The sequence below is a fragment of the Lepidochelys kempii genome, chromosome 3 (genome assembly GCF_965140285.1).
Source record: "Lepidochelys kempii isolate rLepKem1 chromosome 3, rLepKem1.hap1, whole genome shotgun sequence".
Lineage (NCBI taxonomy): Eukaryota > Metazoa > Chordata > Testudines > Cheloniidae > Lepidochelys > Lepidochelys kempii.
In genome coordinates, this window is record NC_136382.1 from 140,260,286 (window position 1) to 140,273,163 (window position 12,878).

The 12,878-nt window shown below is 40.0% G+C and overlaps 1 protein-coding gene across 2 annotated transcripts in view; it reads right to left on the reverse strand.

The window, feature by feature from the left end:
* Window positions 1-389: 389 nt before the first annotated feature.
* Window positions 390-12,878, reverse strand: part of PLD5 (phospholipase D family member 5) — a 237,878-nt gene continuing 225,389 nt past the window's right edge. For both annotated transcript variants that reach the window (XM_073335270.1, XM_073335271.1), the window contains 2 exons: window positions 5,817-5,931; window positions 390-721 (listed from right to left, as the gene is read on the reverse strand). In XM_073335270.1, coding sequence (XP_073191371.1) covers window positions 495-721; window positions 5,817-5,931 — 342 coding nt within the window. In that variant the 3' untranslated portion in view covers window positions 390-494. The remainder of the gene's footprint in view (window positions 722-5,816; window positions 5,932-12,878) is intronic.

Genomic DNA, 12,878 nt, shown 5'->3' on the forward strand with positions numbered 1-12,878 from the left:
TTGGATGGCCATATACTTGGACGGAACGATTTACATGGGAGAATACTTGCTCAAACTAGTATCTTTTGCTATGGGGGGAAGTCTGTCCTCCATTATATATCAATACCAGCTGATCTTAGAATGACATTTCATAGCTCAGCTTTCAGTTCTGCCTCAAGGTTCTGCCTAACCAGGATGGGAGGTATGAAAACTGAAGGAGAGGAATCAAAGTATGCTTAAATTCAAATGTGAAAAATCAATGTCGAAGCATAAATGACATTCAATGTAAGAAGTAACAAATTTAAAAGTCATAAATAATTCAATATAGAGAATATAGTTTAGAGAACATTTTATACAAGTGTGCTTTTTTCCTAAAAAAAAAACCAAAAAAAACCCAAAAAAACCCAAACAAAAACATTTTTTTGCCTTTTTGTAGTCTCTTATCTGTAAATATGAAATAGGGTTACAGCAGCCCCGATGTATTTCTTCATTCATCATACAGTAAAATAGTCTTTTTAATTCATGGCAGTCTTATTTGCCACTGCTTTGTTAAGTTTGTGGTTTAAGCAGTTTGGGATTTTTGTTGGTTGCAAACTTTTGGCATAGTGTGAATACCAGTCCCTTTCAAACACAGCTTTAAGTTGCTTAATGATGCTTGTGTTGTTTCCCACGTCTGCTTGGTTGATAACGAGGCCAGCTCCAGCATTTTGAGTAAAATCATTTCCTACCCAGTCAAAATTACCTATAAATAAATGAAAAGAATATGTAGTGAGACTACAACATAAAAAAAGCCAATCCAACAGAATGCAGTATTTCTTCCCACCCTCACCCTCTAGAACAATTACAGGAATATATGTATTTTCTATGACAGCTCAGGAAAAAATTACTTATCTAAAGTATACTGCAATTCATTTCTGCATTTTTGTTACCTTTGCTCAGTCTGAAAGCCAAAACAGGTATTTCACTGTTCTCAGGACTGAAGTCCCTCTCCTCTGACAGAGATTCCACAATCTAGGCAATTTGTTCCAGTGTTTAACTACCCTGATAGTTAGGAATTCCAAAGCAGACTGCCAAGAGTTACAATGCGATCTCACAAAACCAACACTTCCTTATTCACTTTCTCAACACCACTCATGATTTTATGGACCTTTATCATATCCCCCCTTAGTCGTCTGTTTTCCAGTTAAGAATTACTTAACTGCTTTGGATTTAATTATCTTGAATTATTTTGTATCTGCTGCAAACTTTGCCACATCACTGTTTACCCCTTTTTTCCAGATCATTTATGAATATGTTGAATAGCACTGGTCCCAAAACAGATCGCTGGAGGGACACCACTATTTATCTCTCTCCATTCTGACAACTGACCATTTATTCCTATCCTTTGTTTCTTGTCTTTTAACCAGTTACTGATCCATGATCCTTTTATCCCATAACAGCTTACTTTGTTAAGAGCCTTTTGTGAGGAATCTTGCAAAGGCTTCCTGAAAGTCCAAGTACACTATATTTACTGGAGCACCCTTGCCCACATGTTTGTTGATCCCCTCAAAGAATTCTGATGAATTTGTGAGGCATGATTTCTCTTTACAAAAGCTATGTTGACTCTTCTCCAAGACATCATGTTCATCTATGTGTCTGATAATTATGTTCTTTACAATAGTGTCAACCGATTTGCCTGGTACTGAAGTTAGGCTTATCGGCCTGGAATTGCCAGGATTGCACATGGAGTCTTTTTAATAAATTCACCTTACATTAGCTATCCCCCAGTCATCTGGTATAGAAGCTGATTTAAGTGATAGGTTACATACCACAGTTAGTAGTTCTGTGATTTCATATTTGAGTTCCTTCAGAACACTTGAGTGAATACCACCTAGTCCTGGTGACTTATTTCTGTTTAATTTATCAATTTGTTCCAAAACCTCCTCTACTGACACTTCAATCTGGGACAGTTCCTCAGATTTGTCACCTGAAAAGAATGTCTCAGGTGTGGGAATCTCCCTCACATCCTCTGAAGTGAAGACCAATGCAAAGAATTAATTTAGCTTCTCTGCAATGGCCTTGTGTTCCTTGAGTGCTCCTTCAGCAATTCGATCATCCAGTGGCCCCACTGATTATTTGGCAGGCTTTCTGCTACTGTTGTGCTTAAAAATCCTTTCATTGCATAGAAAAGTCAGTGATTAGTATTTATCTTTACTGTGTGCGACTGCACATATGCTATGTCTGAATTCGGGGTAAATTAATGTCAAACTATGCCAGTACATCTAATCCTTAACTGCACAATCAACCTTCATTTGTTTATAGTCAATGTAACAACGAAAGCAGCATGATCATCTCTGTGATTATGTGCTGTTAATTGGTTCAAGTAAGACTTGATTTTTATCACCATGGTTTACTATCTATATTGTTTGAAAACCATTATATTATTATTCATTCTCAGTGTAGAACCAAGTATGGGCTAGGTTCTTTACTGACAGGTAGCAAGAGAGTGTCCATATCAGAATAGCTTAAAATCTAAGGAGACAACAGACAGAAGAGAAGGATGAGAGAAAGGTGAACTCTTGAAAAGCAATGTAGCTGAAGGATGTTAAACATGCATCTTGGTTCATTATTTCTGTATATTTTGTTTTGTTTATCATTTTCTACATGTTAAGGGAGTGGGGATGGATGGAGTGAAGAAGTGTGTTTTCAGGAAGGATGGAAGAATTTTGGATTGGGTCGGGGAGGAAGTTCCAGGTGTGTGGAGCAGCAAAGGAGGAGGTGCAGAGAAGGATATAGGAATTTAGGAGTTGCTGTACTGGATTACATCAGTGATCTAGCTAGAATCCAGACAAGTATCCTTTCTCTGATAATGGCCAGTACGAGATACGTCAAAGAAAGATGCAAGAATTTTGAAGTGAGCAATTATGGAATAACTTGCCCATAAAGGAAGTTTCTTCCTTATCCTTCAGTTAGAGGATGGCTCATGCCCTGAAGCATGAAGGTTTATATCCCTTACACACTTTTGATTCTTGTTTTTTTCTAAATCCTATCAGTTGTAACTGCAAATGGACGCAATGCTGTACTTAGTTGGGTGGCTTTAGAAGGGTGGAGTGGGTGAAGACCGTGGAAAGAAACACCAGAGTGGTAGAAGACGGAGCCATGTTGTGTAGGACCTTCAGTGCATGGAGCTGAAATTTGATCTAGGGATCTGAAGAGCAATTGGACATGGTCAGAGATGCAGAAAAGAGTGATGATTTAGGGGACATCATTTTGGATAGTTTGAAGAGGGTAAGAAAGGCGTGCAAGAGGCCAGAGAGGAAGCGGCTGCAGTACTTGAGGTGAGACATAATAAGGATCTAGAGAGGGCTTTGGTAATGAGAGCAATGGGTATATTTTGCTGACCCTATACAGAAAGCAGCATGATTTAGTGACATTACAAATGTGAGGAGAGAGGGTGAAGGTACAGTGACAGAACACAGGACATTTCACATGACGAAGAATTTATGATGAAATGTTTATAACAAAGCATTAGTTCTTTTGACCCTCAGCTATGGTCTTGTAACCGTGACAATTTTAAAGAAGGCACGCTACACACTGGCCCTAATCTCAATTCAGTGTACAGTCCAAGAAAATGGGTTTATGCTTAGGAGTTCTTCAGGGGCTACAGCTTCATCGAAGAGGTGGAGCGGAGGAGCCATCACAATGTCTGTACTCCTCACCTGTGTGAGGGGAATGGTTGCTGGATGTCTCATTACAACCCCAAATCCCTGGTGCGGTGGCTTCACACAGAGAGTGCCCACAGTGATAGGATCTCTGCTGCACACAGGGGCTGGACACCCCAATTCCTGCCTTACCCTGCCCAGTGGAATTGAACCAGTTCTGCTACAAGTAGGGTCCTCCATGTGAGAGGAAAAGAGGATGGATATTGTACATTTTGCCTTTGAAGGGACTATACCTGACTAGCAGTACAGAACACACTTTTGGAAACAACTATATGCAGAAATAACCTCATCTTGCTGTCCACATATCTCTAATAATGCCAACACATGGAGAAAAACCAAATGACCTTTATGAAAAAGTCAAAATAATTTATTCCAGCTCCAGACAGGGGACACTGCATCTTTGCGTATTCATTTAATTTTAAATAATGTAAGTTGAGAACCCGTCGCCAAAAGGACCCTGAGTGCTGTATATAGACATAAATCCTTGAATTGAAAAAATGTAATCATTTAATTTAGTTTAATCATCCTTGGCACATCGACAAGTCCACAGCAGCTATGCCTAACCCGATGCCTTTTGTACAAAAAAGGTAAATGGAAATAGGGAAAATGGTAATGTTTACACTCACCCAAACAGAAGGGAATGAGCTCTGGAAAGAGGTAAAGGATGGGAGATCAGGCCCTTCTATTCACCCTTACTTATAATACAAGAACAAGGGGACAGTCAATTAAACTGAAAGTCAGACAACTTAAAACTACTAAAAGGATACACTTTTTTCACAAAACACAGAAGTAGTCTGTGGAAATCATTATCACAAGATGTTACTGAGGCCAAAAGCTTAGCAGGATTCAAAAAAGAGTGGATGCTTATATGATAATGAGAATAGCTGGAATTATAAGAGTAAAGATTTTAAAAATGAAAGGAAATAACTGAAGTGTTTTATAAAGGATATAAACCTTCATGATTGAATGGGTATTAGGAAGAAACTTGCCCTAAGGAGCATATTATTCCATGAATGTCTATTGTGGGGTTTTCCGATCCTTCCTCTGAAGTATGAGCATCTGGTATTGGCCACTGTTAGAGTCCATAGGATACTAGACTAGATGGACCACTGCTTGGTTTGGGTATGGCAATTTGTATGTATTTATGACTGAGAGATGTGTATCCTTAAGACGGGACTTAACAGGCAAGGCCCTGCATCAAGTCTGGCCCAGGCAGGATTTTGGATGTCAAGCTAGGCCAAATCAGTTGATGCTGAGTTTCAGGAGATAAGTCAACTACTAAGTGCCTGAATGAGAAAGATATTTCACCGATCTACCCCTTTCTCAGCTCAGCTACTTGAGCTGTGCTCTGCATTTTTTAGGCAGTGAGGAAACTCCCTATGAATTAAAAAGTAATAGATTTTTACTCATGAGAGTTAATAAATCCAAGAATGAAAATTTCCATTCTAAATAGATTATAGTGCTTGCTTTTGCTTCAAGTTTCCAAAGGGTAATTTTACTACTCCATTTAATAAATATTTTAATCAAAATGAACGTTTACACTTAGCTGCATACAGACATTGTTTAAATATACACTTACCCTCTGGGCAATGCCTTCAGATTATGAACCAAAACATGCACAGTACAATGCAGGTATTCTGAAATCAAGCATTACAGTACGCAGGCTGTGTCCCTGGGGTAAATTGCAAAGGATGAGTAGAGTGGCAACTTGTCTTTATGAAGATACCCCAAACGTAGTGATGACATGGCAAATTGTAAGGCTTGTCAGTCTTCACAGAAATTAGAGATTGACATGATCCATTAGATCATCCAATCTATTCCTAAACCAATGCAGGACTGTTCCATGAAGTACATTCTATAGTTGCTTTTTCAGGCTACTCTTATTAATTCAAAAAACAACCACTTCCCTTGGGAAACAATCCATTGGAAGGAAGGAATTCAACTCTTCTACCCCAGCATTGACAAACAGCTTTGTATTGAAAATAGGAATTTTCCACTTAATGTCCAATCTTCAAAGACACTGAATGGGGTTTTTAGCTACTTAATACCCTGCTTACAATCAATTGTTATTTCAGACTTTGGGCTCCAAAGCTATAATGTACTAATCAGAACTGACTGGGATGTGGGATTATTTACCAATATAAGCAGCTCCATCAGTCACCATATATTTATTCCGATTTAATTTGGGAAGGGACGTATTCTTCTGTTCTTTGAGAAAGCAAGCATTCTCTTCTTCAAGATCAAAAAATTTCTGCAGTCAAGAAAAAAGATAATCAGGTTAATGAAAGTTCCTCTCCACAACTTTGCAGAAGAAAAAACAGAAAAATTACAACCCACCCCCTATTTTAAACTGAGAATGAGCTAGTCTTATACAACAACTAACTTCGGTTTATAGGAGATTGTTTAATTCTTGTAAAACTCTACACTTTATTTTATACCCAAACTGTTGTTCTCGATATCACATATGCCTTGGTAGCCAGTAGAAAAATTAACATATACAAAATGTGTGGCTAAGGTATAATAGCGGCAGTGCAATGGCATGTAAAAGAGTGAACACAAAATCCATACTTTTCTACAAGATGAGAGCCAGAAATTTGTTCAACTCTCATTTCCTCATTCATCAAGGGGCTATAGAATTTGAAGTCAGCCTCAGGATACAGTTTGTCAGGCATGCCAATAAACTGAATTAATATTTTTATCTTATATATGTCATAGTTTATAACAGGTGATGTGCCCATCTCAGTAACTTCTTAAGAGTGAGTCTGCAATTTGCAGAGGTAAGACTTTCCATACAACAAGAAAAAAATACATTAATTTTACAATAAGGGAAAATGTCTGAAAGGGTGAGTTTTATGGAAGTAACACAAGTGCATTCTATTTACAGCTCTCATTTACAGTTACTCATTAATACTATTGTCAATGACCTTGCAGAGGTACATATAACAGAGGACAGAAGTTAGCCTGCAGAATCTTTATTCCTTGTGATGACCCTGAGAAGGGGAGAAGCCAGTTTGACTCTCGAAATTCAGATCTAGAATCTAGAAAAAGAACCCTTTTTACTTGTAAACTAGCAAAATATATGGCTCCCATGAAGAGTTTATAGAACATGATCCAAAGCCCACCGATACCAATGAGCGTCTTTCTACTGACATTAATTAGTTTTGGATCAGGCCCATAGAGAGGGGAGCTCATTTTACATTAGTCTGGATGTAAAATATTGTATCTAGAACAGTTAAAACCACTTTCATGGAAATCTTTTTGTTAAGGTAACAAATACTGAAAATTTATTATGCAAACTGTAATGTAAATATCTCTAGTACATTAAAACTGCAAAAACACATGCTCAAATAGATAGACTTGGCTTCAATAAATATGCAGCTTTGGATGAGAGGCAAATAGCTATTTTTAGCACACTGCCAAGAATTTTTCTATTTTTTTCCCCCTCAAAGCTGCAAAATGTTTTCGGTTACAGATGTGTGTCTCTCTTTGTGTTTCATAAAAAAAATGAAAGGTTTTTTATACTGAATTTGTTTACTGTAAATACTGCGTGACTTGAGCCAAAATTACCCATGTAGCTACTACTCAACATGGTACATCATGCCAAAAATGTGCACTCAATTCTGAATATACAGTATCAGGTACACTTGGATGTACCCCCAGTGATAAGCGGATGGCCATGAATACTTTCATGGAAAGAAGAAAAGCAAATCAGGGAGCAAAACAGTTCATTTGAACTAAGGTTACTGCTCTGTAGTGTTTATATGTGTGCTGCATTCATACAAAGAACCATCCCTCCATGGGGTTACAAATGGAATCAGTCTCTGTAGAGTTATCAAGTCAGAGTTTAAGGACAGAATGGGTCACCAGCACCACCAGACACCCACACACTAAACCCCAACAACCGAAATTAGACCAAGGTAGTACAACCCTCAGGAGACTATTACTTGCCACAGGGAGAAAATAGGAGGGACAGAGGTGCACAGTGCTCGAGGCTCCCACAATGACAAGGAAATAAGTGAGATACAGTCAGATAATCATGACAAGTGACCCTCACCCATACACTGCAGAAGAAGGCAACCCCTCCCCCCACTCCAAGTTCTCTGCCAATCTGTTCCAGGGGGAAATTCCTTCCCAACCCCACATATGGCAATCAGTTAGACCAGGGGTCTCAAACACACGGCCCACGGAGTTCTTTGCCGTGGCCCGCCAAGATCCCTGAGCACCCCCGCATCCCTCCCGGTGTTATTTCCTGTGGCCGCTAAGCTCCCCTCACCTGCCGCCCCCCCAGCACGCAGTGTCCCCACTCCTCTGCCTACCTCCAGGCGCTTCCCACCGCCAAACAGCTGTTTGGCAGCACTTAGCGCTTTCTGGTGGGGAGGGGGAAGGAGCGGGGAGCCACGCACTCAGGGGAGGAGGCAGAGAAGAGGCAGGGCAGGGGCAGGGATTTGGGGAAGGAGTTGGAGTAGGGGCAGGGAGGGGGTGGAATTAGGGTGGGGACTTTGGGGAAGGGGTTGGAATGGGGGCGGGGAAGGAGTGGGAAGAGGCGGAGCCTCATAGAAGGGGTGGAGTGGGGGGGCCGGGGGCACCAGGCGGGGGGCCTTTTGTACCTTTATATGAAAAGGTGTCAGTGATGCAGCCCTCGGGCCAATGTACTAGTCCTCATGTGACCCTCATGGTGATTTCAGTTTGAGATCCCTGAATTAGACCCTGAGCATGTGGGCAAGCATCAGTCAGCCAAGCACCTGGTAGAGAGAATGCTTGGTGCCACCTCAGAGCTAACGGCCAGATTAAGATCCCTAGAAGTCACAATAGATTTCACCAGAACATACAGATGAAGAAAATATTTAAATGATTCAAACAATGATCATAAAGTCGTCTGCACTGTGAAGGACCTTGCAATTAGCTGCCAGATGAACCTTTAAAGATGATACCTGAAGCCTGACCAGCGATAGCAGATACTTCAGCAATATTTGTACCGAGCAAGGTTCTAGAAATGATCTGCCGTACTTCACTATAGTGTGAACTGTTGTTGTAGCTGTGTCGGTCCCAGGATATTAGAGACACAGGGTGGGTGAAGTAATATCTTTCATTGGATCAAAGAGCGATGAGAGAGACAAGCTTTTGAGCCACACATGTCGGAGGAAGAAGTTGGTCAAATAAAAGATATTACCTCACCCACCATGTCTCTCTAATACTTCAATATGACAATAATAAAAGATGATAAAGCAATATCCAATATCTTTGGTTCTGTCAAGGAGTCCTTTAGGTAGATAGCTTTGGGGACAAATACGGGACACAAGAGGTTATACTAGCTATGGCCAGGCCTGATACAGATCAAATCAAACCTTAATTTCTTCAGACCAAGAAAATGGTCAAGTAACATTAACTGGGGAGGTACACATGTAGTAAAAGGATTGAGAGGCAGGGTTTGAGTGATACATCTTATGGGGGGGGAGGGGGAAAACTGAATCCACTAGAGAATTCCTTCTCAACCTCAAATGGAAAGGAAGCAGAGTGATGGTTTCAGCAAAGTTTCAGCAATCTTTGAGGGGCAGGCAAGGTCATTTTGCGATGAGATCATTCAGATGGGGGTACTCCCAGGCCAAGAGAATAAAGGAGGGTTTGATCCAGAGACAGTCTATCCTGTTGGAAACAGAGTTGATACTGAGCAACCTGTGTCTGTACCATACTGTCTCTACTTTACCACCTACAAGGGAGGGGAAGCTGCATTCTTGAAGTCCATAGGCTGATGGAACTGCTTTGAGCTTTTGGGTTAAAAACAAAACACCCTCCCCCCAATCCCACCCAAAAAAACAAAACAAAAAAACCCAAAAACCAGGCTTGGGTTTTACTTTGCACAACAAAGGAGGAGCTGAATGGGAGAGCAGCCACAATGACTCTTTAACTGATACAACCTTGGCCCAAGACAGTGCATTTATCAAGGTACATAGCGATATCCTGTGTTAACTCCTTTTAATGCTTCTAAGGTCTGCACATCCCATTATGTGAACACAAGTGCTATCGTAAAGATGATTTCATGAAGAAAAGCAAATGGATATTTTATCTTTCCAAATGACAAGGTCTGAATGCCAGGTCATTTTGTTTTGCTTTTTGTTTCCTTGCACAGTTATGTTACTTAAGGTAAAATAACCTGGCCTCTTATCACATGCAAATTGTGGGCTCTTCCTGAGATCAGCCATCAAGGTAGTATCTTAATGCCAAATTACTAAAATATTTTCAGCCAGTCTGGCTGAATTGGACAAAACTTGTATTAGGTTACTGTGTGTAGCATCACAGGCAGGGCTGGAAAGTGTGAACCCAGCAGGACAAACATAGATGGCTTGAAAATGTAATGCATACTTCAGGCAAAGCAGATAACTCATTAACAATTTGACATCCTGGCTATTGTTCGCAGAAGCTCTCTCCTCTCGCAGAAGCTCTCTCCTCTCACAAAAGCAATTATGCAACTGGAACTTTGTTACTGAAACAAGTCAGTTGTTCAAAGGCATTCAGTACCACACACTAAATCCTCCAGTGCACACCATCAGTTAAAGCACTGCATTAGCAATGATCTATTTTGGGCTGAGGAGGCATTTCTCCTTTAAAGGCCGATTGCAAGAGTTTATAGCTGTAAAAATAAAAATGTTGCCACCTGAGATTAAATCTCCTCTTTGCTCATCCAAAAGGTGAATTTTTGTCTACATGTGAGAAAATTATATTTAGACATTTTTGGGTTATTTGGGGATTAGGAAAAGGTTTTATTATGCTTCACTCTGTCAGACAATTACCATGGGCTAGATCCATGAAGGAACTTGGATGTGACAATACATTTTTCTGGGCACCTTTCCACACAGTGGAATCTACAGCCCAAGTTAGGTGCCTAGGCTCCCTCTGCGATGCATGTGGAATGCAAAGTGTCTAAGAATTGGATCCACAAAATCCAACATGCTGAGCAGGGAGCTGTTCAAACTAGCCAGCAGGAAATATTGAGGAGAGGGGTGTGGCCTAAATCCGTACCCCTCATGGAGACTTAGGCTTTGTCTACATTACCGCTTTTATCAGTAAAACTTTTGTCAGTCAGCAGTGGGGAAACACTTGACCAACATAAGTTATACCGGCAAAATCGCTGGTGTGGACAGAGCTATGTTGGCAGAAGAGGCTCTACCCAAACACTATGGAGGATAGCATGGGAAGCTGGCATTTCTATGGGGGGCAGAGTTAAGGCAGTATGGTTACCTTAACTATAAATTTCCATATTTGCATAGATTATAAGGCCAGAAGGGATCACTATGATCATCTAGTCTGCTTGGTTTTCTTGTAGATGCAACTTCACTCTGAATTTTCTGGGTTTCTAACTTCAGTTCACGGTTAAACTCTAATATTCTTGAAACGTAACATACACATCACAACACTGAGAATTTAGGGTGTCGGCTCACCCAGTAAGTTTTTTACATGGGATTTAGTTTGGGTTTAAATTCCTTCATTCTTGTGAATAGAATATGTACCCCAGGGCATGAGAGTGTCATATCAGACTGGTTTCAGAGTAACAGCCGTGTTAGTCTGTATTCGCAAAAAGAAAAGGAGGACTTGTGGCACCTTAGAGACTAACCAATTTATTAGAGCATAAGCTTTCGTGCCTCACGAAAGCTTATGCTCTAATAAATTGGTTAGTCTCTAAGGTGCCACAAGTCCTCCTTTTCATATCAGACTGACAGACAGGAAAACCAGTCAAAATAAAACAACCACCAAACTGAACCTTTACCCAAAACGAACACTGAGTGGAAACCAATTTTTTCCAGAGTTCAAGTTTAACTGTTCTTCCCCATCTTTTTTTATTTAACATTTTTCTATAATGTTACCCTTTCTGATTCTGGCTAGAAACAAAAATGTACAAAGGAAATAAGCAAGCAAGCATAATTTAAGGAAGTATAAGCTCAGATAGCTTTGGCTGAGCTTTAGGATGTCAATCACAACAAAACAACCTCTGTAGGTTAGTCTGTCATTAGTTAAAATTCAGTAACACAGCCCACTATGCAAAAATCTTTTTGATGGACAGCATAAAGCTAATTGGAAGTTCTTATCCCATCTCTGTACCTGGGTTTAAATCTGAGGGTTGTAATTAGTGTGTTGAAAGTTGCCTTACCATATGTGTTTCAGACTGAAAATCGTCTGTATGCAATATGTTTCAGATAGTATTATCACCAGGAATAAGAAACCAATAATATACAAGGAACGTATCACAGAAAACCATCCCTGCTTGTTGTGTTCATAATTTTACATCTTACTGTACAAGTATCATTCAATGTGTGAAACAAAAGATGTGCAATGTTAATACTGGTGTTCTGCAGTCAGCACTTAGTTTTCCTTTGGTTGTTACTGCGAGTCCTGCTCAGGCAAAGAGTCTAAGGCTATATTAGCCTTTCTAAGAAAGAGAGGAAATATACCAGCCCAGGAACTATACTAATTAACAAACACTGTACATTATTCGGTGCTCTAATTGTTCCAAAAAAAAGAAATTACCTACATTTTCCCTTAAGTACTTAGTGGCTGAGCACTGGAAAAGATAACATTTAAAAGAACTGTACTAATAAGGTTCCACAACATTACTGATACTAATTGCATGTGTAACAGTCTCACAGACCTGTAGGCTGTTAACTAACATTAGCTCCTAGAAACTTCTACTCTCCGAATGGTTCAGCCTTTTTCTTAACTTTGCTACTATAGTCAAGAGTGTTGCTGTGACAGCAGGGTGTGGCTCAATAATGGAATTGTTATGTTATTTCATTTTAAAAGACTTTTGGAGGAGAGGAGTAGCAATTGTATGTCCCGGGGAAGAAATGTAATTCAGGTGAAACCTGAAAGAAGAGGATGGAGGCAATGCAGATTGGGATGGGAATTGCAGCCATTGATGACTAATGCCTGAACCTATCTTGGAGAACTTTATTTTACTTTTCTCTTTAGTTTTTATTGTATTTACATTATTTGAGAGCTTTACCTGAGGAGTGGAAGGAGAGGATGGAACTAGAGCAAGGAGTGGAGAAAACTTAAGTTGTGGAAAGTTAAGAATGGACATAAAAAAAGAGAATGGAGGAAGATTGATCCATAAAGGCCGGAAGGCTCTGCCTCAGACAGGTGAGTTGGGTGTATGTAATTCACATGGGAGCCATATGAACACCATACCAAAGCTGTCATGGAACT